The sequence below is a fragment of the Paramormyrops kingsleyae genome, chromosome 5 (assembly GCF_048594095.1).
Source record: "Paramormyrops kingsleyae isolate MSU_618 chromosome 5, PKINGS_0.4, whole genome shotgun sequence".
Taxonomy (NCBI): domain Eukaryota; kingdom Metazoa; phylum Chordata; class Actinopteri; order Osteoglossiformes; family Mormyridae; genus Paramormyrops; species Paramormyrops kingsleyae.
The window spans coordinates 21,966,341-21,993,080 of NC_132801.1; the positions used below are offsets into that span (position 1 = coordinate 21,966,341).

At 44.6% G+C, this 26,740-nt stretch overlaps 2 protein-coding genes across 23 annotated transcripts in view; one reads left to right on the top strand and one right to left on the bottom strand.

Moving 5' to 3' along the window:
• The window catches only part of LOC111856783 (KAT8 regulatory NSL complex subunit 1), a 54,658-nt gene extending 44,484 nt beyond the window's left edge, over positions 1–10,174 (top strand). For all 4 annotated transcript variants that reach the window (XM_023837008.2, XM_023837009.2, XM_023837007.2 and 1 more), the window contains 13 exons: positions 2,226–2,367; positions 2,705–2,815; positions 4,018–4,130; positions 4,248–4,338; positions 4,738–4,903; positions 5,289–5,471; positions 5,745–5,927; positions 6,076–6,230; positions 6,883–7,004; positions 7,167–7,224; positions 7,559–7,671; positions 7,756–8,008; positions 8,341–10,174. In XM_023837008.2, coding sequence (XP_023692776.2) covers positions 2,226–2,367; positions 2,705–2,815; positions 4,018–4,130; positions 4,248–4,338; positions 4,738–4,903; positions 5,289–5,471; positions 5,745–5,927; positions 6,076–6,230; positions 6,883–7,004; positions 7,167–7,224; positions 7,559–7,671; positions 7,756–8,008; positions 8,341–8,559 — 1,909 coding nt within the window. In that variant the 3' untranslated portion in view covers positions 8,560–10,174. The remainder of the gene's footprint in view (positions 1–2,225; positions 2,368–2,704; positions 2,816–4,017; positions 4,131–4,247; positions 4,339–4,737; positions 4,904–5,288; positions 5,472–5,744; positions 5,928–6,075; positions 6,231–6,882; positions 7,005–7,166; positions 7,225–7,558; positions 7,672–7,755; positions 8,009–8,340) is intronic.
• A 1,357-nt stretch (positions 10,175–11,531) lies between these two features.
• Positions 11,532–26,740, bottom strand: part of mapta (microtubule-associated protein tau a) — a 40,941-nt gene continuing 25,732 nt past the window's right edge. For 15 of the 19 annotated variants that reach the window (XM_023837019.2, XM_072712392.1, XM_023837023.2 and 12 more), the window contains 6 exons: positions 23,748–23,992; positions 23,380–23,472; positions 22,764–22,856; positions 19,013–19,094; positions 18,557–18,663; positions 11,532–15,494 (listed from right to left, as the gene is read on the bottom strand). In XM_023837019.2, coding sequence (XP_023692787.2) covers positions 15,279–15,494; positions 18,557–18,663; positions 19,013–19,094; positions 22,764–22,856; positions 23,380–23,472; positions 23,748–23,992 — 836 coding nt within the window. In that variant the 3' untranslated portion in view covers positions 11,532–15,278. Of the gene's footprint in view, positions 15,495–16,937; positions 17,098–18,556; positions 18,664–19,012; positions 19,095–22,763; positions 22,857–23,379; positions 23,473–23,747; positions 23,993–26,740 lie in introns of all 19 variants that reach the window. The other 4 variants (XM_072712394.1, XM_072712388.1, XM_072712390.1 and 1 more) reach the window with 3 other exon arrangements.

Consider the following 26,740-nt stretch of genomic DNA (forward strand, 5'->3'; position numbering starts at 1 on the left):
TCTGAGGGCACTTAAGGGGGGAATACGTGTGACCTACCTGTGGGTGGTGGGTAACAGAGCATTGGAGATTTAAAAACCAGTTGCTACGTCACCGCATCATACAGTGAGCTTCAAACAGAGCACACGTTGCGGTTCACACACCATTTCCGTTGACTGTCCCTGTTTCTCCAGCGCTGGAAGCCTTCTTTCTGTCTTTTTAATAATGCTACCCTGAAGTACCTTTTAATGGGTTTTCTTTTAGTAGAAGATCTGCATCTCTTCAAACTGGGCTCTGCACAGCTGCCCTGTGCTTTTGTCCATCCTGTGTACAGACTCGCTGCCCTCGTCCTGCTCCTGTGGATCGGAGAGGGGGGGGCTCGTTTGTAGCGCTCTGTACGCGAATCTCTTTGTAGCACAGCTGCTTCCCCCACCCCCACCTTTGGTTTGCGTGGCTGGCTGAGGTAATGCGGCGTCTGCCCAGTCTCCTCCCTCCCCCCTCCCCCGTTGGCGAAATGGCGGGCGTCTCTGCTCCCCTTGGTGCCTTCCATCTCGGTGGACATTTTTAATTAATGTGGATGGGTGGAGTGCCGTTGTCCTGTGACCTGCGCGGAGTCGGGTTCAAAGTGCTAAGTCGGGACAGAACTGTGGTCTGGCCACCTGTGTCGGCTCAGACGCATGCATGCTGCTGTCCCTGTAGTTAGGTGTGAGCGTTGGTGTGATAGTGCCCCCTGGGGGCAGCGCTCCTTCGTGAATGGGAACAATTCTTTATTGTATGCAATTTATAATCAGAGGGGGTCTCCTCAATCCTGGCTTTGGTCAAAGATTGATGTAAAGGATGCGTAAGAAGTGGACCCTGCCTGTATTTTCTTCGGCTCACTGAGACCTTGTATAAATGCCTTCTGTCAGTGTCTGCATGAGGTTGCTAAGCAGCTTGATCCAAAACATCACTTATGAAAAGGCCTGGATTTTTTTCCTGTGTGATGCATGTCACAGAGGTTAAACTTACTGTGTCTGGTTCAGAGCCGTCGGTATTATTTAAACGGCTATTATCTGTGACACACTTAATTGAGGGGGAATATTAGAATTTCTCTTAAGGATTAAGGTCTAGGTCGGGACACTGGTAATGAACAGTGTGCGTATGAGGTAGTCCAGTGTACCATTTGTCTGTCTGATTATGACCTTCTTCCTGTGTCTGCTTGTCTGCCTGCTTTCCTTGTGCTGCCACGGGAGGCTCGTTATCCAGGCATTGCAGGTCACAGTGCTCTTGCTTGCATTCTTACTGCATCAGACAGGGTGTGGGTTTTCCCAGTCGCTGGATGAGCTTATTTGTCATGAAGTAATTGAATCCTCCCACCCCCCACCACCACACACACACACACACAACCTGGAACAACGCATTCCCTTTTGTTGTGTTGACTTAATTATAAATAACATGCTGAATGCTGCTGATTCTGGCCTTATTCACGTCGAATATTGCAGGGAGTACATCAGCACTCGCTTCTAATTCCTGGCTTAGTGTAGTGGTAATGAGATTACTGCGTGCATCTTCGAAGAGGAGAGCGAGGGAAAGCGCCGCCTCGAAAACTGGATGGCCTGCATTTAATTCATCTGGTTTTTCCCACGGAGAGGCTGATTCCGCTGCACCGTCCTTTCTGCAAATGGTTCTGCTGACTTTGGTCATTCTGAGCTGGTTTAAACCCTGGAGTTCTGGGGGCTTTCCACACCTGAGATAAACACAGCAGCTTGCCTTCAGAGTCACGACTCACCCTTTGACCTGCTTTTTCGTGGGACAGTGTACTTTCATCATTCCCAGCTGTAGCAGTGTTCCGTTGTTGTACAAGACGCCACTGGATAATGGCATTCAGAACTGAGTTTTCCTGTGCTCTCTCCTGTCTGGTCGCGGTGCAGTTTTCATCTGCAGCACCAGACTGTTACTTTGCCTAAGCAGTGACTTTGTGATGATTTTCTTTCTTTGCCTCGTACTGGCTGCTTACGGCAGGCTGCCGTCCAACCATGTGCCTCCAATGGAATTTGCTGGCAGCAGCGCGGGAAGAACACAGATACCCGTGCACCGGCAGGGCTGAACATCAGCTCACGGTTAAGCGCGTTTCCCGGCAAGGGGTGCTGGGGGGTGGGGGAATGGGAGGGGGCATGGGTCTGGAATAGGAAGCGTGCACCTGGATGTATGTACATGTGTGCGCAGCCCCCACTAATAGCTGAACAATCCCTCGCTTATGTCTCTGTAGATGGAGGAGAGCAGAGGGGCGCTACGCCACAGAGAGGGCCTCCATCATCAGCCACTGGAACTGGCTTCAGGCTCAGATCTCCGACCTGGAGTACCGCATCCGGCAGCAGACGGACATCTACCGCCACATCCGAACCAACAAGGTGGGGGCTGGCGATGGCATCGGGGCCATGGGGGCGGCGCCGGCAGCCCTTTGTTTGTCAAACCGTGGTGCTTTGGGGGCGATGTCGAAATTCTGGTCTGGCCGCTTTTGTACGGCACCTTTTCAGCCGAGTTCACTTTGGCGTGACGAGGCTGTGGTGGTGAAATGGGAGCAGAGATCATGCCGGATCCGTTTACTTATAGCAGAAACGCTTCTGACAGCGTGTTACCGCGCCTCGCCCGCGAGCACTCGCACAAAAGAGTCTCCGTTGGGCATACAACAAAGGCCTCCACTGCCACTGCATCCGTGCGTCAGGCCGTCACCTTTCACCCACACAGGGATTGGTTGAGCTTGGAGACCTCGCCCCTTGTGACACGTCCCTGGAGGATGGTGCAGAGCTGAAGGGGCAGTTCGAACGGGTGGAGACCGTGGACTGCCAGGTCATACTGGTAAGTCTTACAGCTGTCCGCAACTTTGCGTACACTGGCAGAGGTGGTCAGTACTGCCAGTGCGCAGCCCCTGCTGTCTGAACCACAGTGTTTGGGCTGCAGTTCAGTTGGATGTCACTTGGGAGCGAGACCTTCAAGACTGGTCTTTACTGTGGGTTGTCAGCTTTCAGAGGTGCAGAATGACTCTGTGCTCAGGTATACGGTCTTAATTTGAACCAGCACAGATGACGACCTCGACCAGGTCTCTGCTGGAGGTCTATAGTAGGTGTTATATGATCCATTATCACTTGGAATCACAGTAGAACTGAGGGTGAGACATTAAAATGGATAGAATTAATTTGCAGCCTGGTCTGTTACCGTGTGTGTATTTCTGTTCCAGTATATGTATGACCACAGTTAGCTGCCCCCGGTGAAATTTTGAAATCAGTCTGTCTTAATACCGCACTTCTCTCTCATTTCATTGCAGTGTGACTCCTCTCTTTTGAATTTAGGGAATGGTTAGCGCTCTCAATATGTGAACTGTGCATTTTCCAATTTCAAACGGACTGTGTTTAAAATGATTTATCTGATTTAAGGGAGCAAAAAAGGGTAAATGAAATAATAGTAGTCTTTAACATGTCATTTAAGCATGACTGCATCAACGGCAAACACCTGTGCTTTGGTCTGGAAGTTGGAATGGCCTTTCAACTCACTTCATTCATGGTAGTTTGCCGGCAGGCATATCGCATGGGAGGTTTTACTGAGGAATCGGGGAACGAATTTGTCCAACTTGCATGTAATTGTATTGCTTTATAGATAACTTTGACAAACATACAGTTAGCAGTACTTGAAGGTTTGAAGATAGGGCTGTCAGATTCCTTTAGAAGTGTTCCCACAGGGGCCCACCCCTCCCCTGATGGTCCCCCACCTTGGGAAAGCTTCTGATAAGCCCTTGGAGTGCGGCCTGGCCCATCCCAACAGGATTGGGACAAGATGAAACGGTTCGTTCCCGGAGGGGGTGGGCCAGTGACTGAGAGGAGGAAAGCAAAACAGCGGTGGCCTTTGTTTTCATTACACCATGTGGTAACAGCCTATTTTCTGTCCTCCTTATCAGGCAGGGGTGAATCAAGTCCAAAGTAGTGCACCTTTTGTAGGTTCTGCTGAGACTGTGAGGGTAGCCTGGGGCTGGGGCCAGTCTGTCTGACACCCGTCTGTCTTTGCAGGATCGGAGGTCGGAGGGCAGTGAAGGCATGGCGCCAGCCCAAAGTCCCTCGGCAGAATCCGGCCTGTGGAAAGGCTATGACTCTGGGAGGCAGGTCAACGGCGTCATCAACAGGTACTGGGGGGGGGGGCTCTGCCATGTGGCTTTCGGGGGGGTGGGAGGAGACACAGGGCCTTTGTGTGATAGAGAAGAGCGTGTCTCCATTCTCTGACCGCTCTGCTCGCCCTGCAGCACCTGCGTTGCTGCCCGCACACGGCCTTTGCTCAGCTGGAAGAAGCGAAGGCTCGTCCGTCCCAGCACAGTGACCAACCTCCACCGCAAGGTGAGCCAAACGCACACGCCCCCTTTTTTTGGTCGCGTGCATTTTTGGGGGCCTGGATCGAGACAGCAGTCCAGTGGCTTGTGCCCCGGATACTGGCAGGCTGAAGCTGTGTGGATGCTCTGTCTACCTGAGCCCTTTGTAACACTGGCTTAACCAGTTTAGCTTCAGCTTTTTACATAGAAATTGTTGGGGGAAAAAAAATATTGATAAACCATTTCCTGAATGGCACAGTCCTCAGATCCTGTCGTCTTAAGGTTCCGCCCAGAGCAGCATGAGCAGTGAATGTTTGCCATTGAACTTTTGGCTGTTTGTGACTCAGTGTTACCTGTCATCTATATGTTGTATTTTCCACCTGTCCATGTGTTTCTCTGAAAGATCATCATGCGCCTCTACCCACAGGTCCAGAGAGGCCCCACGTCTCGCAGCCCCTGCGACGTCAACTCCACATGTGTGATGTGTGGTGGCCGGCTCACCCCCAGCGCTGAATTTCAGTTTGACCGCCCCCTGCTGGAGCGACTGTCACAGTTCGACCCCTGCATCCACCCCATCTTGTCCTTCAATGATGGTAAGTGATGATGTTTAACCAGTAATGGAGGTACTGTTGAAAATCCTGTGACATGAGTTAGTGCCCAGATCTAGCAAGGGCAGTGCATTGATGTTAGCTATGAGCTATATGACGGCTCTGCTGGAGCTTTTATACACGTTCTGCGTTGTGTAAGTGTGTTAAATCAACAAAAGGATTAAGCAGAGATCTGATACAGTACAAGAATGTAGGTCTTGGTACAACAGGTGGAACTAATTAAGGTACATGAATGTTCCCAGTATTAAGGGGTAAAAATATCATTGTTTTTTCATGAAGTCTTCAGGGGGTCAGATTGATACTCTTGTAGTGACAACACTTATTAATAGTACAGTGCAGCGGTTTAAGCGGTTTGCCATGTTCCACTCAGACGTCTGCATGAACCTGCATCTTCAGCGGGTTCTGAAGACCCACTGGCAGAACAAGCCCCTGGAGAGGAGCAAGCCGCTGAAAAAGCTGTCCCTGAAACACAAGGTGCCTCTCGGCAGCCGGCTTCTCGACCCCCCCTCCAAAGACAAACACAAGCTGGCCAACTCGCTCCTCGCCGCCGTCAGTAAGTGTACGCCGTCATTCGCAGCCCCAGACGCGCACTCAGTATGGTGCCCTCTTCCCACTGCCTTCCCGTGGCAGAGCAGGAGTCCAAGGGCAACAAGCAAGCACCATTGAGCTTCAGTCTTGGGCTCCTCTCCACGACGAGAGTTTGCAGAAGCCCCAGTTAAAGCCAAACAGCATCTCTGATTTGTGAATAGCAGTTGGCTGGTGGACTTTATGGAGCTCGGTCACGTTTGGGGAGACGCCCTGACGACCCCCTCCCTGCCCCGCTTAGGGTTCCACAAGCTCCGGCCTGAGAAGCTGCACCGACAGCAGCTGGACAGCCTGCTGAGCGAGTCCCGCCTGGAGGGTCGGGCACTCTGCAAGGCGGAGCGCACCCAGGGCCCCTCACTTGGAGCCTTCGACAGGGGCCACAGCCGCAAGAGGCCCCGGGATCATTCCATGGAGAGGCCAGATGGTGAGTAGCATCGCACCTCCTCGATTAGCCTCCTCCAGTAGAAGGCATCAGGTCCGGGCGTCTTTGTGATGTAATATTTCACTTGTGAGCCTTCACTGGGGTTCATAATGTCATCGGTCCTTCTCATTCGTGCTCTCGCTCCATCTAGTCACCTCCAAGCTCTTCATGGACACCGGCAGTCCCTGCTCGTCACTGACCAGCCTGCACACTCCCACGCACAGTCCCCTGATGAGGCAGCTATCCGCATCTTCCGAGAGCTCCACGCACCTGGGGCCCGGCAGCCAGAGTGCCACCGCCACCCCAGTAAGTAGAGCGCCTGTGGTAAATCTGTGCTGCTGCTCAAGTCCTCAAAAGTGAGACTGTAGTCAGTATCTCTCTCCTCTGGCACGTTGATTGATTTTGGCACCCCTGCATTTTTGGTCTCAGTGGGACTGAAATTGCCCGTAGGTGTGAAAGGTGTGTGTGCCCTGTGAGGAGCTGGCCCCCGTGCCCTGGGTTATTCCCTGCCATGCACCTGTAGCTTCCACGATAGGCTCCATACCCCTGCCATGTTGAATAGGGCAAGCGGGTATAGGGGTTGGATGACTTGATGGTTTAGATGAAGAGCCTTTAACCTTCAGATGTTGGAGCCTGACATTTCTGTAGAAGTGTTTATGTTCATATTTAATGGGCACTTATCGGAACAAATGAATTAGTCGAAGCTTATTGACAGGGATATGGTTGTGAAAGATGTTTTGGGTGCGTTCCAGTATTGCTGCAGCCTGATTGTGAGGCACCTGCACTGCGGGCTGTAAAATACTCTGACTGTCTTTACTGTCACTTCACAGTGTAGCTTCACCCCCCCCCCGCCAAACCAGAGCCTGAGATCCAGTGAGGTTGCGTGTGTGTGTGCTTGCTGACATGCGTGTGTGTGAAAGTGAACGGCACTGAGTTTGTCTGCCCCGCCCCCCTACAGCAGCCAATCAGGAGGCGGCGAGGGGAGAGCTCGTTCGATATCAACAACATTGTAATCCCCATGTCGGTGGCTGCCACCACACGAGTGGAGAAGCTGCAATACAAGGAGATCCTGACCCCCAGGTACGACCGCCATCATCCCCGACAAATGGAACAGCCGGCGTTTACACGTATGTCAGATGCACTGGTTTTTCCTCCAGTGGGACGGTTACTAGCCGAAACTCTGTCCCATTTTTCTAACTAGCCTTTCAGCACATTTATGAAGGTGTTTCCCTTTATTTTCAGCTGGCGGAAAGTGAATATCTTTGCACAACCAATCGCAGAGGAGGATGAAAGCGTTGAGGTATGCGTCATTAATAAACAGTTAATAAACAGAGCAGGTTTTACCTCTGTTGGTTGTGGACGTTCACCAAGGTTCTGGAGTTCAGTCTTAACCACTTGCCAAAATTCCATGTTTTGTACCTTGTAGGAATATTGTGAGTTTTTAAAATCTCAGCTTAATACCAATTATTTTTATAATTCATATTTTAAAAAGTAATCTGTGTGTGTAATCATTGCCTTTGCTGTTATCACTATAAGGACTCTGGCTTTCTGGCTGTGCTGTACCACCTGGTCAAATGGCAACATTAGCAGGTCCATAAGACTCCATGAGTCACCGTCCTCTGCCGTTCTTGCAGATCGAGGACCTGTCAGACTCTGCTTTTGCCCAGCTGCACCAGCCGTGCGAGGACCAGGAGCGCTCCCGCTGGACCTGGGTGGCCAGCGCTCCTGCCAAGAGGAGAGGCAGCAGGTGGGCTGGGGACTTGCACCCCTAAGGCTGACATTTTCAGTGGTGTGCTGTCACCTCACGCCAATAAATGACTTGCCCCATAAGGTCATACAAGTCCCTGGACGGGCGAACGACACCCCTGCTGGGAGGCACCAACCCGTCCACGCCACAGCCCGCGTCTCCCGACCTGCCACATTTCCACGTGCTGCAGGACTACGGCCCCGTGCCGTCGCCGCACAGTCCCGCCAGCCCAGACCTGCTGTCCAACCCCCACACTCCCTGCTCCAGGGACTCCCAGCGGCTTCAGTCCAGTGAGGACACCAGCTGCTCCACCCCCGACTTTACCTTTGAGGAGCAGGTATGGTGACCATGTCCGGCAGGCTTCAGACTTTTTCAGGCTTTTTATATTGATTTACGTTATATTCAGTTGTCAAATATTACATATAAACACACTACCTTTAAGAGGGGACTAGAATTTGTTCATTTAAAGGTAAGACTGGCCGGTTGCGAAAGATGTATTTGTTTTCTTCAGACATTACAGAGTAGGTTATGTAGATGGTATAAAACTAGGCGTTAACCTTACAGGCATGTGGGGGGGGGGGGATTTGGGGTGTTGGAGCGTCACGCATGTGCATGTGAGCGTTTTTTTGTGGCGTGACATTCGCGGCTCATGTCGCCCTGCTTCCCCAGACTGTACAGCCGTTTGAACGAAGGAACTTCCCTCTGGTGGAGGACCCAGGCGAGGAGCAGGAGGACCCGGGCAGCCTGGAGAGCGAGCGGCAGAGTCGGGGCATCCGCCGAATCTCTGGGAGCCGGTTGAGCTTGTCCAGGTCTGAATCGGAGAACGGGCCCTCCTCACCTTTCCTCGAGGAGAGCTGCAAGCAGAAGCCCGCCCCCACCCAACGATGAAAAAGACAAGGCTTTTGTCTGCCACCATGTCCCTGCCACCCCCCATCCCCCACCCTTGTGCCCCAACACAGGCATTAAAATAAAGAAACTCAAAGCTAAAACAAAAAAAAGTAAATAAAAATGGAATCCTGTTGTTTGATATTCAAACATCAGTCAAATTTTTTCACAGTTTTTAGTGAACATACAGACTCTATAAATGTTTTTAATCTTGTTTTGTTGCAGGGGAGGCAAATGTTTGAGGATGGGTGGGGGGGCGGGCTTGCAGAAAGCAAGTGGGAGCCTAGAAGACGACATGGAGCTCAGTGTTGTTCTCTGGTGTGTTAAGTGTACACTTGTAGCGCACTATGTAGCTGGCTTCTCCAAGGGGCTTGGTCTGTGGGCTGTGTTCTCTCCATTACTTGATGTCTGTGACCCCTCCCCCCCACATAGGTTTAAAGTGGAGTGACGACAAAAAAAAAAAAAAAAAGTCGGGGAATGAAACTCCCGTATATAACCATGACAAGCACGTATGAGGCGTTGTTTCCTTTTAAGAGAACATGTCTGTGATGGATGCAGCCTTCTGGGGGTCACTTCAGCACTTGCATTTCACAGTAGGTATAGATTGGCCTGGGTAACAGGGCCTCTCTGGTCCACTGTTCTCCATTCCTGGCTGTCAGCCATAATTTTGATGTTTGTGTTTTGTTTTTTTCCCCCCCAAACATTAAACATTATTATCCAGCTTTGTATTGTTTCTTTTTTGTCAGTAAAGGAAGTGTTTCTGTTGCCCTCAGATATGATCTGGGCTCTCTACCTTGCATACTTGTATGAGAGTTTGGGAGATCCTCCGCAGCCTCTGTGGGGGAGTTGTCCCACAAGGGGGCACTGACTAGCGCAGAAGATGCACTTCCAGAATTAGTTTTAATTTCATAATTGCTTCTAACTCAAAGATAAATGGTCCCCCCCCCCCGCCACTTTTATCTTAGTAGATTGCACTATTGGGGAGATGATGTTGTGGAAGAAGAAAGCTGGGAGATGATAGAATGTTTCTTTATGCTTGTTTTCTTTTTCCCCTCCTGTCATGTTTGTGGTGTGATTTCTTCTGCTGCCCTGTTTTTTTTTTTTTTTGTTCCTCTTAAGTGTCGTTGGTTCCTTCGCGCTCAGCTCAGACGTTCTCTCTCAAAGGAAACCGTGTCACACGTAGCACCTCCATTCTGAATGACGCCCAGACCTCAGGTTGCAGAATTTAAGGGAAAAGGTGGTCAATACTCAGAGGCTACAGTATTTTCCCTAGTGTTTTACTATTTATTGTAGTCAATATGATTGCAAGAGACTACTTGGCTGCACAGTTTTTGTCGCCCAGCATTCTGTCAATTATCATAAAAAGTAACACATTAAAGCACTATTACCTTTTTAGTTGCAAATTGCTATGCAATCCAAAATTTATTATATATACATATACAAATTGTAGGTTATATTTTTTGCCTCAGTTGTGAATATCCTTTCAATCCTGTATCACTGTACCTTTTGTAGTTGCGCGAGACGGGTTGAACTGTACAAATTTGTGTTGCAGCAGTTAACGGAATCAGTTATGAGAATTGTTTTGTAAATAGTACCATTAAAACGATTCATGTTCAAACTTGCCTGAGTTCTGGGACTTATTTGTTGGGTTTTATTGGATCGGCTGGGGGGGGGGGGGGGGGATCACTCCACTGTAAACCCAAAGTTATAGAAGGATCATTCTGCAGTTATGCAATTATCCATGTCCTTTGTTTTCCCTGTTGCTGTATAGTTTGAAGTGTAGATTGGTGAGCTCATGTAAAGGCATTGGGGTGAAGTTTTGTGTCGTCCTGGACCAAGTCCCAAACCACGAGAATGCATCCCACCCCCCAACCAAAAAAAATAAAAATTGGCTTTGACTACAGCAGGGATTGAAATGCCTCTATGAACCGTGGAGCTGGGGAACAGAGTTGGATGGGTTGGGTTTGGGGTCATGCTGTAATGTCTGTAGTCGAACCGTCAGTTCCCCTGAGGCTGTCCCTGGCAGGTCTCTTCTCATGGGAGTCGTACTTATGCAGAAGTGCTCTGAGGGCAGAAGGAACAATGATTGGTTCTGATAGATCCAAGCAAAACATCTGATTGGTCGGTCCCACCTACTCCACAATCTGATTGGTCATCTTTCTGAACCAATCGTTCCTTCTGCCCGCAGAACATTTTTGTGTAAGTAAAACTCCCATGGGCTAAGTCTCTCCTAGATTCATCACTCAGGGTCACTGTTGGGGAAGAATGCTTAGGTTTTTTTTTTTCTTTACTTCCCCATCTTTCTTCTACCCCCAACCAAACGCTGTTCTTCCAGTTATCAGGTTCATGGTATATTTTTCTTAGATTTTGTTTTATTCTGTCCCAGACACTGTCAGCACCTGAGTAAATATTCTCCTGGCAATATGATGGGACCATAAGTACCCATACTGTTATTTTATGACTGTTTGCTAGAATCAATGGAATATATAGACATTATATGAAATGTATAATGTATGATTAGTGTTAAAAAGCCTATTGTATTGTGTGGGTTAACATGTAAATTAACACTTAGGATTGCTAATGTGGTGTATAATTTGATGTATGAGAGTTTGGTACATTCATCAGGCCTTGTGCAAAAAAAATGTAAATATGTTTGATTCCTTAAAGATGTTATTTGATGTTCAGGTGACGGCAGACCTAAATGAACAGGAAGAACTTTTGGGGAACCTTTTGAAAACTTTTGAGGCGTATATTTGTAATGAATACTTAGCAATCATGGGGGAGCAGTATTTTTGCTTCTCAATATTAAACCTATATTGTAGCACATTTTCTGTTGCTTCAAATACATGTTCAAAATGGTGGAATTCCATTACACTACCATTTAATACATTCCCCCGGCATATGGTATGGTAGTTTAACATATAGGTATGTTAAACTGCCCTACAACCCATTTATGGAAGATACTGAAGCAAACCTAACTGTTTAATACAGATTTTATTTCCAAATTCACATTTACAGCAACAAATATCAGTGTAAACCAGTTATTAATAAAACACAATAACCATATGGACAGTCACAATTGCCAAGCTAGAATGTAGAACTGCAGAAATAAAAATGCAGAAACTGGGGGGAGTTTAAAGGCATTAATGAGACTGAAATGGCAATACCTTTCCAAAACTCTCAAAAGAGGGGAGAGCTCTTAAAAAAATCATTTACAACATAGAAAGCCTCACAGAACATTTTCCCTTCCCCTCCTGTGGTTCTTGGATATAGCGTCTCTAACCAGGGCTTTTTTTCTCTTCTTTTTAACGTTTTCCTGCTACCAAGGAGTTTTGTTCATTTAATGCGGAGGAGACGGACTATTCAAACATACATCCAAGTCACTCAAGAGTTTTGGTGTCAGCGATATAGGTTACAAGACTACATGCAAATGAACTGGTTGCATTCCGGAACTGAATCTTCAGGAGCAAGCTTCTGTTACTGCCTCGAATATACCTCTGCAGTGGTTCAACAATAAGCCAAACAAGTACACACATACATAGGTTGGATAATTCTCTAACGCTATCATATCAAACACATCGTCCCCATCAAGAAGAAATGGGTGACCACTTGGGTCTTATTTCTCCTGCTGTCACCAGTGAAATCACCCTAAATATGAAAATGGGCATTATGGGAATACAATGGAGGTTCTAGGCTAACTGGCGAACAGTTGCAACAGCAGAATATCTGTAGAAATAAGTCCTGGCTATAATCATTTTTAATTTTTTTTTATTTTATTTTATTTTTCCCCCTCATCTGACTAAACCGAAGTGGTCACACCAGTTTCGATTTGTGCAGAAATGGTATGACAGGAGTTTCAAACGTTCCTTCATCTTCATTTTGCTCAGGCCTGAACCCCCTTTTTTTCCCCCAGCAAGATTCTGAATATCAACTCCCAAAATGTCCCATTTCTTTACGCCTGATTTTTTTTACTCATGGAGATTTGGAGGCTATGCCTCAGTTGTGGTACCTCAAGTTCAGGTCTGAAGCAGAACCGTAGACTCCGGATGTTGCTTCCTTGCCCAAGTTGCGACAGTTTTAACTCTCACAGCAAGTCTACTAGCTGTTTAACGTTTGCTAACACATACACATATTACTGTTATTTCAATCCACTCTGACCTTTCAGAAATATGACAGTTGTCTTGTTCATTTTTTTTTTCCTTTTTTTTTTTTAAATTAGTGTAGTCTCAGTTCATTCATCAACAAGGGTAAAAATGTTTTTGTGAAGAGCTTTCATCTTAAAAAAATATTAAATAAAAAGCATTTACTTAGGAGCATGAACATAAATAAAAGGGTAGATTAGGCCAGCAGACACAATCCAAAACAGGGTTTTGATAATCAGGTACATCGCACATCCACGGAATACTATTAGAAAAAGCTTGGTTTTATGCAGTTAAGCGTTTCATACTTTTTCACTTTTTTTTTCCTTTTTTTTTTTTTTTCCTCGCGACAAAACATTTACTTTCTTGATTTGTGGCGCAGCACGTGCCCTCAGTGAAGAAAGCGGAGGGAGGGGGGAGTTTGGGCTCGGTCACGGTCTTGCTTTAGTCTTCTGTCTTATCTAGCTGTACATGCAGGGAGAAAAGGCCAATGGGGAGGTGAATAACGTGAGGTGGGGTATTATGGGTAATGAGAATGGAGTAAAGCGTATGACTATGCAGCATCACTTCTACTACTTGTCGCATCTTTGCAAAGCGTTTCTACTTTAACGTGGGTACCCTCCCCTTGCCATTCCGGTAGCAGGTACCCTGTAATGTCGACGTGGTGAAAGTAAGAGCTGGTCTCCACCATCCTGCACATCCTCAAACGTTTGTTTTGTCCAGGAAACTATGAAGGAAACGTTTATTCCTCCACTGCAGGTCACACTGTTTAAAGTTCCACAAGGGCTTATTTTGGATGGGAAAACAACTTGTTGACAACAGCAATCATGAAACCATTTCTTTAAAACAGTTTAACAAAGGAGGGCAAACTGAGGAAACTACAAGTGAAATAATTTTCCATGTTTCCATGTATATGCTTTAAAGGAAACTCAGATGCCACAGCTTAATACCTAATAATTCTGACTCAGGGAACCTGTTTTAAAAGAATAAAACCCATGATCCAGATTTTTTCCCAGGGTATGTCTCTGTTAATTGATAAATCCAGAACCAACTAGAGATAAAATACTTTATTTAAAAAAAAAGGCTAGGATGTAAAAATTTGTCACTATAGTAATTAGTTAGTAATAGGATCTCTCTGACTGATGACTGACGTGTTATAAGTGTCAACTCTGTCTGCCAGGTTTGTGTTAAAGCACAGCCTGAAACTTAGAAGTAAAACTAAACTATACGTGAAGCTGTGTTTATTGTTCATGCTGCTACTTTTACCTACGGTAAGTATAATACAATTGTGGCATTGGCCTCCTAGTCTACATCTATACTAAGGGTCAGAGGCCCCCAACCAAAAAAAAAAAACCTCAAATTCAACCCTTCACGTAGCTGCACATACTTGGAAGCATTTGCCACTCTGTTGTCATGGTGACTGAGAATTCCATTGTAGTTCACAGATCAGTCCTCCCCTCACTAAATCGCTATTAACGCAGGTCACATTTGTGCAGTAGGGGGAAAAGAATAAAGGTATGATGAAATGCACTGGTAAGATGTCCTCTTCCGTGCTCTGACATAACTGTAATCATGGTGTAAGCAAGGTTGCCCTTGCCATTCTCACATTGATAAATAATTTCACTACTCGGCAACATACACACGCCTCACTGTAATCCTTCAAAAATGGAGCTGAAGTCTGTGCTTCTTACTGGAGTTGGGTAAAGTATGTCTATGCAGAAAACAAATGGCAAATCCCACTGGGACTCCTGAATCTGAGATAACAGTCTGAATAGTAGAGTGATTCTGAAGGCTTGAACTGACTCAATGCTCTGCCCAAGGACTCAATATCATCAGGTTTTATGCTGCTTAGGAAATCCCTTGTGAGTAAACTGAATGGGCTGCCCTTGCACTATGCAGATAATGTAGGATGTGTAGAAGTTGTGTGATCCCCAGTTATAAGTGACAAGAGCTTTGCTTATTATGGAGTATATGCTAAAACCATTTTTCCTCCCTTTTTCTGGATTTTTCACGATGATTTTAATTTGATTACATACCCTTCACTCCCACCATAGGCCTATTTATTTCTGTATTTGGAATTTTGTGCATTTAATAAGCTGACACACAAGCAAGGTTAAAAGCAGACTGCATAAAACAAAACATCTTAGAGGTCTCTTTTTAAGAGCAAAGACTAAAAGCTATGAGAAAAGACAACATGATAGAGGCGTGAGAGAAGTGTGGGAATATCTTGCAGGCTCCTGGTCGGTGTGATTAGTGTGGTTCTTCTTTAAAAGGGCCCTGATTTAGCGTTATCAACAACAAACAGGATCAATGCATTCAAATATATTCCAGAGATGGAAGAAAACTAAATATCATAACTCATCAATTTTCCTAGTTATCTAACCGTCATGCCCAAAACACTAATCAACAAAAAGACAGTAAGAGGGGGGGGTAGGATATTTGACCCGGTTAGGATATCCTGCACACAACTCGTTTGAAAGGACGGAGGAATGAAAGCAAAGGTTACTGTTTTCTTTTTTCATCTTTCAGGGTGATTTTTTTTCCCCTCAGGGGGCGAGGAATCCAGCTGGGGGGGCATGGGAATCACAAGCCCTGCTTGGCAAGGGAGGCGGACACCTGGTCGGCAAGGGTGGAGAGTTGGGGTGAGTCAGCCATGTTGATGCTGCCGGAGGAGGACACGTTGCTGAGGCGGCGGGGGGAGCCATCCATGGAGGCAGTGGGGGACTTGTAGACGATATCTGCCCCATGGTCTGTGCGAGCCTTGGCCTCTTCACGGAAGGTCAGCTTGTGTGACTCAATCTGGGGACACATGGATGCCACATAGGATGGGGATGGGGGGTTAGGGTGGGGCGAAACAGAGCACCTGTAAGCCACCGTGCTGGTCCCGTGTGTCCTGTGTACCATGGATGATCATATTACATCACATGCTCATTGAGTCCTCATTTATTTTGAGTGATTTGTGAGCCAGCCTGTCTTAAATAATGAATCAATATGAGGACACGCTGCACCACCTTCGTTTGTTTCAAGGGCAGAACAAACAGCCTTCTTTGCTTCATGACTTACCGATGTTCATCTTTGATGTATGATGTGTGTGGATTAAAATTCCAACAGGCTGCATTCACACCGCTTCTATGAAACCCTTAATTTTTTTTCTTCCCACTCGTGTTTCACTAGTTAAGATGTTATCATTGGGAAAAAATTGGCACAAGCACTCCCCCTTGTGGTAAATGGGCTAATCAGCATTTTATCACAGTACAACAGTTACATTTGCAATAACCTGTCCATACGAATATAGTACATATCAACAAGGTAGCTACATTAAATACCAGTTTATTTATATGTTTGCTGTGATATACTAAAAATGGATGCTTTGTGCAAATACGGTATAAAGAGTTTTTACATATACATGCACATATATAGTACCATGCAAAACTCTTAGGCAGTTAAAGGAAGCATTTAAAGCTATTTATCTTCACACAATAAGGATTTCTTCTTTTCTCCATATGAGTGACTTACATCTTGGATGCCTGTAAGTCGACAGCTTCGGTTTCCAAACCAATGCATTCCATGCATTTGTAAAATTTCCCCACCAGCTCATTTAATTAAATTAAATAATTTCATAAGCTGCTGATTAGCCAAACATGGTATGAATAATTATACAGGCTGGTTATTGCAAACCCAGGAGTGACTTTCGGAGAATATCTGAAATGGCTAAGCTAAGGTACTTCGACAGACGTCACAGTTTTCACACCAACATGAAGATCATTCAAATAATTTCTTTGACCTCCTAAGCCTTTTGCATGGTACAGCATATTTTATTCAAAGATTAAAATTATTGACTCTAGTCTTCTGCATTTGCATTATTACTTTCTTAAATCCTAACAACTGATAAGTGTCTGAAGTAAGGCAGTCACAGGCAATCACAGATTAGGTTTAATGCAGATGACACAGGGCCTTTGTTCAGAGCTCTGTCTGCGCCTTGGGTAAATCCTCCAAGCTTTATTCAAGCCAAAACAGTACGGGTGGACACAGAGAGACTGTTCATGCATAAGTAGGAATGAACCAGAAAAGATCTCCATAATATATCAATAAAGATTTTGTATTTGTTTTGAGCAGGATTGGTCGAGAGGAACAGCGGCCATGTTATTCATTGGTTCCCTCAGCAATAGAGGCAGCTTTCATTTCATACACACAGAGTTGAGGGGGGGGGGCATTGGCTGATCATGGAAGCCGAGTACTTACTGGAGTCCTCAAGCTTTATGAGGGAGTCCCCCATGGGTGGGAAGGATTCAGAAGGGGGCTGAGAAGACTGTGGTGAAGTGTCAGTGGGGGTGGGGCCCAGATCGTCCCCGTTTAGGGGTACGTTTTTCATGCCCCCCTCTGCCTTCTTGCCCATCTCATTCTACGGAGGAACCCCACCATGGCGAAAAACATGCATCTTTGTTAAATAACCAAAACGGCATGGGTTTAACAGCAACACAAAAGTTAAAACAAACTTTAAAAAAATAAGATGGAGGACGGATGACTGCAGAAGCCAAAGAAAAGTAAAGAGAAGCAGGAAAAGCGAAGCGAGGTAAGCTATGCACAGCCATCACTAGATGGTCTCTTCTACAAAATTCACCTGAATGTCTCGCCATCATTCGGAGGTTTACCTAAAAGCCTCACAGTGTACACAATACCAGCCTACTTCCCCTCCTTCCTCACAGATCATCAGGCTGGTTAACTAGCACTGACGGGAGAGGAGGAGTGCTCTCTCTGTTGCTCACGGTAATCCTGACCTACCCATGATAGAAGATACGAGGCTAAGACACTAGAGATGGACGACTCCAAGCTGATTGAGGCTGAAAATACATGGTCAGAGTGAGCATCTGACCTAACATAGGCACCCGAAGGCTTCACAGGGGCAGAGATCATTCATAGCTAAAGTTTCAAAGAATTCTGCACCGTCCCTCTACACGGCCTGCCCTCCAAGTCCCCCACTTTTTTCACCTGTCCTTCTAGATTTTGATCTATTGATCTTCTAAGCAGGATCATTTCCAAACACCCTGACACCCAGCTACAGAACTCTACACAATCAGATTCACTGCCCCTAGAACTCTAAGGGCTTGTCAATTGATCTCAAGTGCTTTAACCTTCAATTTGTATTTAGAAAACATGAAATTATGAAGTTAGTCATGTTAAATCCGTTGCCCTTTGTTAAGGGTCCTTCTCCTGGGTTTCCTAAAAAGGCATTTGCGAAAGAGAAGCAGAAATCCAGGAGGAAGAGACAGGCAGCGAGAGGGGGCACAAGACCACTATAAACACAAGACGAAGGAAACCGGAAAAGGGGGAAAAGGCAGCGGGCCAGGCAACTACGGCGGCTGAGGGAGCTGCATGTCCTTGTCTGGTTCATGTTCAGCCTGGTCTACGGCTTGTCTAGGTCGGCCTCTGCTCAGCCTCCTGACTTGTGCCTCTCCCCTGCATAAACAGAGGCCGGCCATCCCTGCTGCTCCTTCTCAGAGGACGAACGGCTCCAGACGAGATCATGGACAGAGGCAGACTATCCCCCCCGACCGTTCATGGGCACAATTGTCTGCTGTGTGCGCGTGTCGCGTGTCACGTGTCGTGAAAGGTGCTACAGTAGCAAAGGTCATAGTCGGCCATGCAATGCAGTGAGGAGGACGCATTTGGAAGCAGTGCCCAGGAATTGGGAAAAAAACAAATCATGTCAGCCACCAGAAAGGAAGAAATGCTTTTTTCAGTGCTATGCTCTCAAAACAATATAAAGTATGCATAAAAAGTTGGAGATATTATGGTGGCTTAATTTTACTGTGCTGAATTCAAACTGGTACAGATGCTGTTTCACTGTCTGACAGACTTACCTTCCTTTGACCTCCTCCAGCCACGTGCCCGATGTTCTCAAGAGAGCCAATCTTTGACTGGCCTTTGAACTCCAGCTTCTCTGTCTTTATTTCAATGTTGCCACCACCTTGAATGGGGGGGGGGTACAAGTATCAAAGTACATTTTCAATTTACTGTTGGGCCTCAGAAAAAAAAATCATGAACAGGATTTAATTCATAGACTATAGTAGCAACCAACCAGCCTATCGAAAATGATCACTAAACTGATTCCGTAATACATTATTAAGACATGCACATTACACCTTGGGATTGTAAATTTCTTGGTATCTCATGCTTTACCTGTTCGCCAACTGCTAACTGTCAACATGTCACTGAATATCACAATGGGAAAAATATTTTTTCATGCTCGTGCATATCTGGATGCACTTTAATAAAAATATTAAATGACACCCACATTATGGTAGACAGTAAAATACCTGGTTTGTGTCGAATGTTGTCCTTCGAGCCACATTTTGCCTGAACATTGCTCAAGTCCATCTTTTTGTGAACAATTTGAATCTGGACAGAATAAGGATGAAGGACAAGGGGCATTAGAGCAGGACACACTAAGCAGTGAGCAGAGGGGTGAAAGGAGCATGCAGAAGACATGCAAGAAAACCCACAAGGTTTCTGGGCTGACCCAGTAGTCCTGTCAATTCTAAGGAGGGAGGGGGACAGTTTTATTTCTCTCCACCATTATAAATTCCTCCAGAATGAAAAGAAAGACGTCAAATGGCAGAACCTAGAAGGTCACAGGTATTTGTTGCATCTAAATCATTAAAAACGATATAACAGGACTGACAGAAAGAACTGGAGTTTTAGGTGTCCAATTTCCAGACCGCACTGCACCAGGTTCATGCCATGGTCTGAGCACTTTCTTTTCACAGCCGTAAGTGTTCAAGAACCACTGGTGGAAGAAGGTGATTGTACCTCCTCTTTTACAGTGTGAAGAAATACACCCAGTGATATTAAAGACAGGTGAAAATTAAGTAGTGGGGGGGGGGAATCAAATACCTCTTTGCAGAAAAACGTAAAGATAAGATTGGTAAATACTGAAACAGAAAAAACAGGGTACTTTGTATAATGTAAGAAAAGTCAGGGGAAAAATACAGCAAACCTTTTGGATGCATTTTTGTTTTTGTCCCTTTAGTTGCATTTACTTTATTACACAAACGTAATATATATTTAATACATTTAATATAATGTTTTACTCTTATGTTAAAGCATTGTTATTGCAGGGCAACAATATATGCTGCAAAAGCTGATATACTTCATCACCCATCAGTTACATTACATTAATTAATATATTATCCACGTAAAAGTGGAGGAACTGACAGAATGGAACATATTCCTCTGCTGATTCAGAAATAATCAACTTAATCAAGTATACTGCCTAAGAAGGGAGCTACTGAAAATTAAATATTTTAAACATAATATTTTGGGTCAACATGAGGAAATAAATATATTTTAGAGGAGATATCCATCATTATTGTTGATCCAAAGGATGCTGGGCAGCACGCTGAATATGAAGAGCAGTGTATTTGACCGTATCCGAAACCGTTACTTGCAAGATCAGCCTCCTTAAAGCCTCACTCGGAAGCACCATTCAATAACGTACCTAAGCGTGTCACACAGGCGGACCGTCCACGGCAGAGATGGGGAAAAACATCCATCACCAAAACAGCACCACTCTGCCAGGCTTAAAAATATTGCCTCACGCTGGTCTTACCAGAAGATGATAGGAATTAGTGTTTATCAGAGCAATTAACTCGATCGTAATTGGCATGGAAGACACATTTATACCTAGTGACTTAGAAATTTTCCACACCTATAATCACTGTGACATGTTAAAGATTTTTAAATTTTATTTATTTATTTTTTATAAAACTACTACCTCATTAGTCATAGTCTCTAATGAAAGGTTTAACTGCAAAGCCCGTAACAGAAACCCTCTTACGATCACAAACACCTTAAGGATTATTCTGCTATATTCTGAGTACACCAAGGACCACTTCAAATTTAGTATCGGAGGATGTGAATACCAGGAGATAAACTCCTCAACTTGCAATGCCATGTGTAAGGCCAAGTGCGCAAAAGATCTGCAACGATCTGTCAGTCTCACATGAGAGTGAGGTCACTCCTGGGCCAACAGCTGACCACAAAACATAGCGGGTGCCAACCCCCCCCGAAACAGGGAGAACAAGCAGCCTGTGTTCTGCGCACCAGTGCAGATGCCACTGAGGTCTTTGTTACTATGAGAGACACTTCCAGCAACATAGCTGAGTATTAGTTTTAATGATATGGCAACAATGTTTCATATTTAATGATATGTCAAGAATGTTTAACACACACAATGTCTTTAGTGATGGACACCTGGGGATTACAAGGACGGGGGGGGGGGGAAATTACCATGTTTGGCTAACCAGCTCGGCTCTGTTTGAGGGACACACCCAGCTGGTATGATGGCATACATGATAACTTCCAGCCCAGGGGACCGTGCTGCTGACCCCGCCGGCAGACACCCCCCCAGTGGGTCCAGGCTCTATGCTACTCGATGCATTTCACCAAGCACATCATGCAGGGCCAGCAGTGGAAACTCGGGTCTGCATCATACTGAGTGACAGTGGCTGCGGGAGGCCTACAACAGGATGGTGGTGGTGGGGGGAGTGAAAAAAGGACAGCCAGCATACAGGAGGGGACAGGCAGAGGTGCTCTTCCATCTGCACGGACACTATGCTCTTTGTGCTGTCACATTAACCACAAACCATCCTACCTGAGGCCTCTGTCTTAGAAATTATTTCCCCACATTTCCTTAAAAGTCTGCCTTAAGTTGATATATTTTTGTATTCTTATTCAAAATAGTTATTCTGAGTGGGGGCTGGTTCATTGACATTTAGTAACTGATGATATAATTCTGCTTCTTGCAGATACGTTTAATCAGCCAGTATCAATTACGTTAAATTGTAAGCCTGCAGTACAAAAACAAAATAAAATCTGAATACCCTGCTTCTTCGTCTGTTCACTATGCTGTGCATGAGCCAAACAAACTATACCCTCAATCTGCAATGCAGTCTCTCATGCATACATGTAACGGCTTTACCCATTACGGCCGTTGGATGGTTGAAGGTTCAACTTCAACAGTAACACAAACGGCCAGACTGCTTGTGAAGAGGGAAACTTGTACTAATTGGAAGCAAAGGCTTTACGGTTTCTGAAAGTATTTTTGCAGGACGAGCTCATTCCAGCTGAACTCTGTCCCACTGTCTTGGATGCATTTGAAAACTCAACCCCAAACACTCTGGTAAACAAACACGAAGGTAATCAGGCAGGCTTGAATCTCAGAGTGCTGTAATTAAAATTATCTGCAGGAAGCAATGATGTGAAAAACTCATATGACCATTTTTTGCTGGTTCTGAAGCTGAATGTTTTAAAAAGTTAGATTTGAATTGATACCAGTGGACAGTGCGGCCATGACCAGTTTGAGGATATTCTACCCAAAATCATGACAGATTTAAGAAAAACACATGATACAAATTGTCTAATGCAATCATATTTACAGTGGCATATTCACATAGCATCAGCCATTACACTTAAACAAACTGACTGATACAGAAAAACATTTCAGGTGGTTTCGCAGTATCACTGGCTTTAAAGATCCTTGCAAGGCTCTAAATGTCTTGGATTTAATAAGGAAGCAGTTCCAAAAAGGAAACAAGGGTAAAATGAGAAAATGTTGCAGTAAAAGATGGCTTTCTGTAGGTTGAAACATCCAGATCATTTTCTGCTATTAAACAATAAGAAAGTAATGTACAAATGAGTGGTGCAGAAAAGAGAACAAAAGGCATAAAGTTCTCTTATTTGCCAGTTGAAAGATTTAAATTTTTTATTTAAAAATGCATAGTTTTTTCAATATAATATTATCGGTTAAAGTAAACTTTTCAAAATATTTCTGTATTGACTGTTTTTCAATATGAACTTACTATAATTAACACCTGGCACCAAAAACCATATTTTTTATCTCAAATAATTAAAAAGTAAATTTGTGGTATGAAAAGTGAAAAGTAGTAAGGAGATATCTGGATAGTTTTGGATAGAAAACCCTCAAAGAACTGGCCAGGGCAGCATCCATGATCATAACTGTAGGAAGACTCAAGACGTCAGTGTTGAGCTCATCCCCTAGTCACTCACATTACCACCTCCAGGAACATGCTTCATATTATCTTTCGAGCCACACTTAGACTGAATAGTGCTAAAGTCCATCTTCTTATTAGGAATTTGCACCTGGAAGAGTCAGAGGAAGGGCAAGAGGCTGTTATCCTAAAACAGACAAAAGGCAGCGGGGGAGCAATGAGGAAGCTGTGCTCACGCTTAAACCTGGAGACAGTGAAGTCGCTACGTAGCGGCTGATTACAGGCTGCAATTATGTCACCTAATGTCATTAGAGAGACTCTTATAGCTTGGGAGAAATGAATAGAAATTTCAAAAAGTCAAAGTTGTGTGTTCAGTTTTACATTAAGGATAAAGGGCTCTCAGGGCGCACTACTGCTTAGCTACCGTGGCTGTGTTTCTGCCCATTTTAATCACTGCATTCATTCCCAAGAACACCACTTAGCTGAAATTAAAACTCATGCTTCTCCATATTGACCTGCGACCTTATGAACACAGAACCTCGTCCCAATGGGCTGTTCCCTACGTTTCTTTACAAAGCTACATGAAAAAGTTAAACTAGCAGTAGGCAATGTGGTTACATTCATTCAACTGTTCAGGGGCCAAAGACAAAGATGGTGTGGGGCTAGAAACTTACATTGCCACCTCCGGGGACATGCTTGAGATTGACCTTGGAACCACACTTAGACTGAACACTGCTATAGTCTGCCTTCTTATCCAGAATCTGGACCTGGAACAGCGAGAGGAGAAGCAAGAGTGAATGTCATCATCCATGAAGCAGCCATCTTGAGACCGCACGTTAACGAAATGTTTTTATTAAATGTGATTACATGACAATACGCAGGAAATGCCAAATGTCCAGATTCTGCAGGTCTTTTTTTTTTTTTAAGCAACACTTCATGTCTGGAGTTGTGTTCATTCAGGTGACGGTATGAACCCATGCAAGGGGGCGGTCTGTAAATCTGAAAGTGGACAGGAAGAGTCTGCAAACAATGACGCTCTTACCCGGCCTCCTCCGGGCTGGTGCTTGAGGTTGTCCGTGGAGCCGATTTTAGACCGGACGTTCTTCAGGTCCGGCATGGGAACCGCGGAGGCAGGGGAGCGGTTCTTCATGGACCCCGGGGACTTGGGAGGAGTGCGAACCACAGCAACCTTCTTCACCTCCTTGTTGGCTCCAGGGGTGTGGGCACGGCTGGAGGGTGATTTTGGGGTGCTGGATCCACTGCGTTCTGGGGTCTTGGGGGAATCTACTTTAAAAAAAAAAAAAAAAAAAAAAAAAAAAGTGGCATTTTTGACAACCTGTCTACAGTTCAAGAAGGACTTGTGGTTCTGGAATATTCTACTATGCTGTATTCAGTCCTATCTTTGATTAACTGAACAAAGCCTTTCATGAAACAGCTTCAACATAAAAGGTCTATTGTATGAAAAATCTACTCAGGACCAACCAAGGGGTAGATAAAGTGGTTTAACCAACCTGTGGAATCGATTTCATTTTGACACATATTGCAAAAACAGACTACCAAGTCCAAAAATACACATACTTCTCAGATTGCTAAACATTTTCCATAGGTCTTGTTCTTCCTTGAACTGCACATTCCCTTAATCCTGCACCTTTAACTTCTACAAAGAAAATGTTAATTAGCAATATTAGTTTCAGAAAACTGCCTGAACTCCAAATCACTGAGACTATGTTAATGGTTAAGTGCCGATAAACAAAGTTCTCGTTTGGTTCACGTTCCACATTCCAAGGTTCCACCTTTTTTAGATCAGGACACCATCCTATTCGGATGAGTCAGAAATGCTTATACTGCCATAAAGTAAAAAATCAAGTAAAAAAATGTAAGTTGTAGCAATTAAATTTCTCCGACACTCCAAACCCAAAATGGGACATCAAAAATTATTTTAAAAAATTCACCATTGCAACAAGTGTACTGATCCTAGCAAAGGACAGACACATAATATTACATGCATATTTGTGTGTCTATACCTAAAGGCTTTTTAATGTTCCTCCTTGTAAAAGAATAATACTCCAGGGATGGAAGGCCCCAAATCCATTTTTCAAACCTGAACCAGCTTCATTCAGTTGCAGGATTTTGCCCATAATCCTTGTGTGATATTAACCAGTTTGTTTAATTCCCTCAAATGCATTTGGACAAGGGGGACTTTGCTTTAGCTTACGATTCTAAGGCTGGTCAGCTGATGCGTGACGAATAGAGAGCTGCCCGGAAACCAAAGAGCTGGCCTCTGCCAGTTCACTGACGTCACTCCACCAGCATCACAACAAAAACTAATTTCTGCCTAAATGAAAGTTCATTGGCGGAATGTGTTTTTAAAAAAAAAAAAAAAAAAAAAAAGATATTTTGTGAGTAAGAAACAGGCTTAGTAATGCTTTTTCTTTTTTTCTCTCTCTTTTTTTTTTTTTTTTTTTAAACTGTTCCCACTTTATGTAACAATGTTTTTATTAAAGCTGCCTGTGAAGAAAAAAACAAAAACACTCTGTCCAGTTCTAGGCTGTCTATCGATTATATTAATAATCAAGTAATCTACCGATTAATTTGATGGTCAAATCAAGTAATTATTTATATTAAATATAACATATACATTGAAGTTGGTGGGAGACAGGAGCAAAACCAACCACTTCAGGGTACACATTCACACACACATAGTGAATTTCAGAACTTCAGGTGCATTTTTTGGACAGTGGAAGGAAAGTGAAGGATTCCCTGAAAACCTACGCACACAGGAGGTGAACATGCAAAGTCCACACACAAAGCCGTGGTGAGTGTGGTCAATATTGACATCGCATGTTATGCACATAGAATAGTCGATAAGTTGCACTCATTTTTATTCAGTAATAGGAAACAAAACTTATCAAGCTTTGCAATTTTAATGCTGGTTCCTTTTCAACATTATCTAGTATGTAAAATAAATAATAATAATCAGTCTAAAGTTTAGCACTGCTGCTTTTGTATGAGGTGTGCACGTGCTTTCCGAGCCAATCATCATTCTCATCCTTGCTGTTGGACTCACTCATAGACCCCGAGGCACGTTTGTGTGAAATTAAACAAAAACAAGTGAGGAGGAGAAACGAGAACAAGAACTGGTCACAAAGAGACATTCGTCTTCCACTATATGAAAATGTATTGTATTCCAAGAGACTATATTGAGCATAAGCATGACAGAGCCAGCTCAGGCAGCACCACCAATAAGGTCTATGTGGCTATATTGATAATTTTCAACTCTTAAATATCACAACTTCAAATATTGCAATGTGATTTTTTTCACAATACCATTCTGCCCTACTCAAAACATACAATACGTTCACAAAAAAAACTTGTTTGTTATATGGTTACTATATATGTACTATTCATATACACTCACCTAAAGGATTATTAGGAACACCATACTAATACGGTGTTTGACCCCCTTTCGCCTTCAGAACTGCCTTAATTCTACGTGGCACTGATTCAACAAGGTGCTGAAAGCATTCTTTAGAAATGTTGGCCCATATTGATAGGATAGCATCTTGCATTTGATGGAGATTTGTGGGATGCACATCCAGGGCACGAAGCTCCCGTTCCACCACATCCCAAAGATGCTCTATTGGGTTGAGATCTGGTGACTGTGGGGGCCATTTTAGTACAGTGAACTCATTGTCATGTTCAAGAAACCAATTTGAAATGATTCGAGCTTTGTGACATGGTGCATTATCCTGCTGGAAGTAGCCATCAGAGGATGGGTACATGGTGGTCATAAAGGGATGGACATGGTCAGAAACAATGCTCAGGTAGGCCGTGGCATTTAAACGATGCCCAATTGGCACTAAGGGGCCTAAAGTGTGCCAAGAAAACATCCCCCACACCATTACACCACCACCACCAGCCTGCACAGTGGTAACAAGGCATGATGGATCCATGTTGTCATTCTGTTTACGCCAAATTCTGACTCTACCATTTGAATGTCTCAACAGAAATCGAGACTCATCAGACCAGGCAACA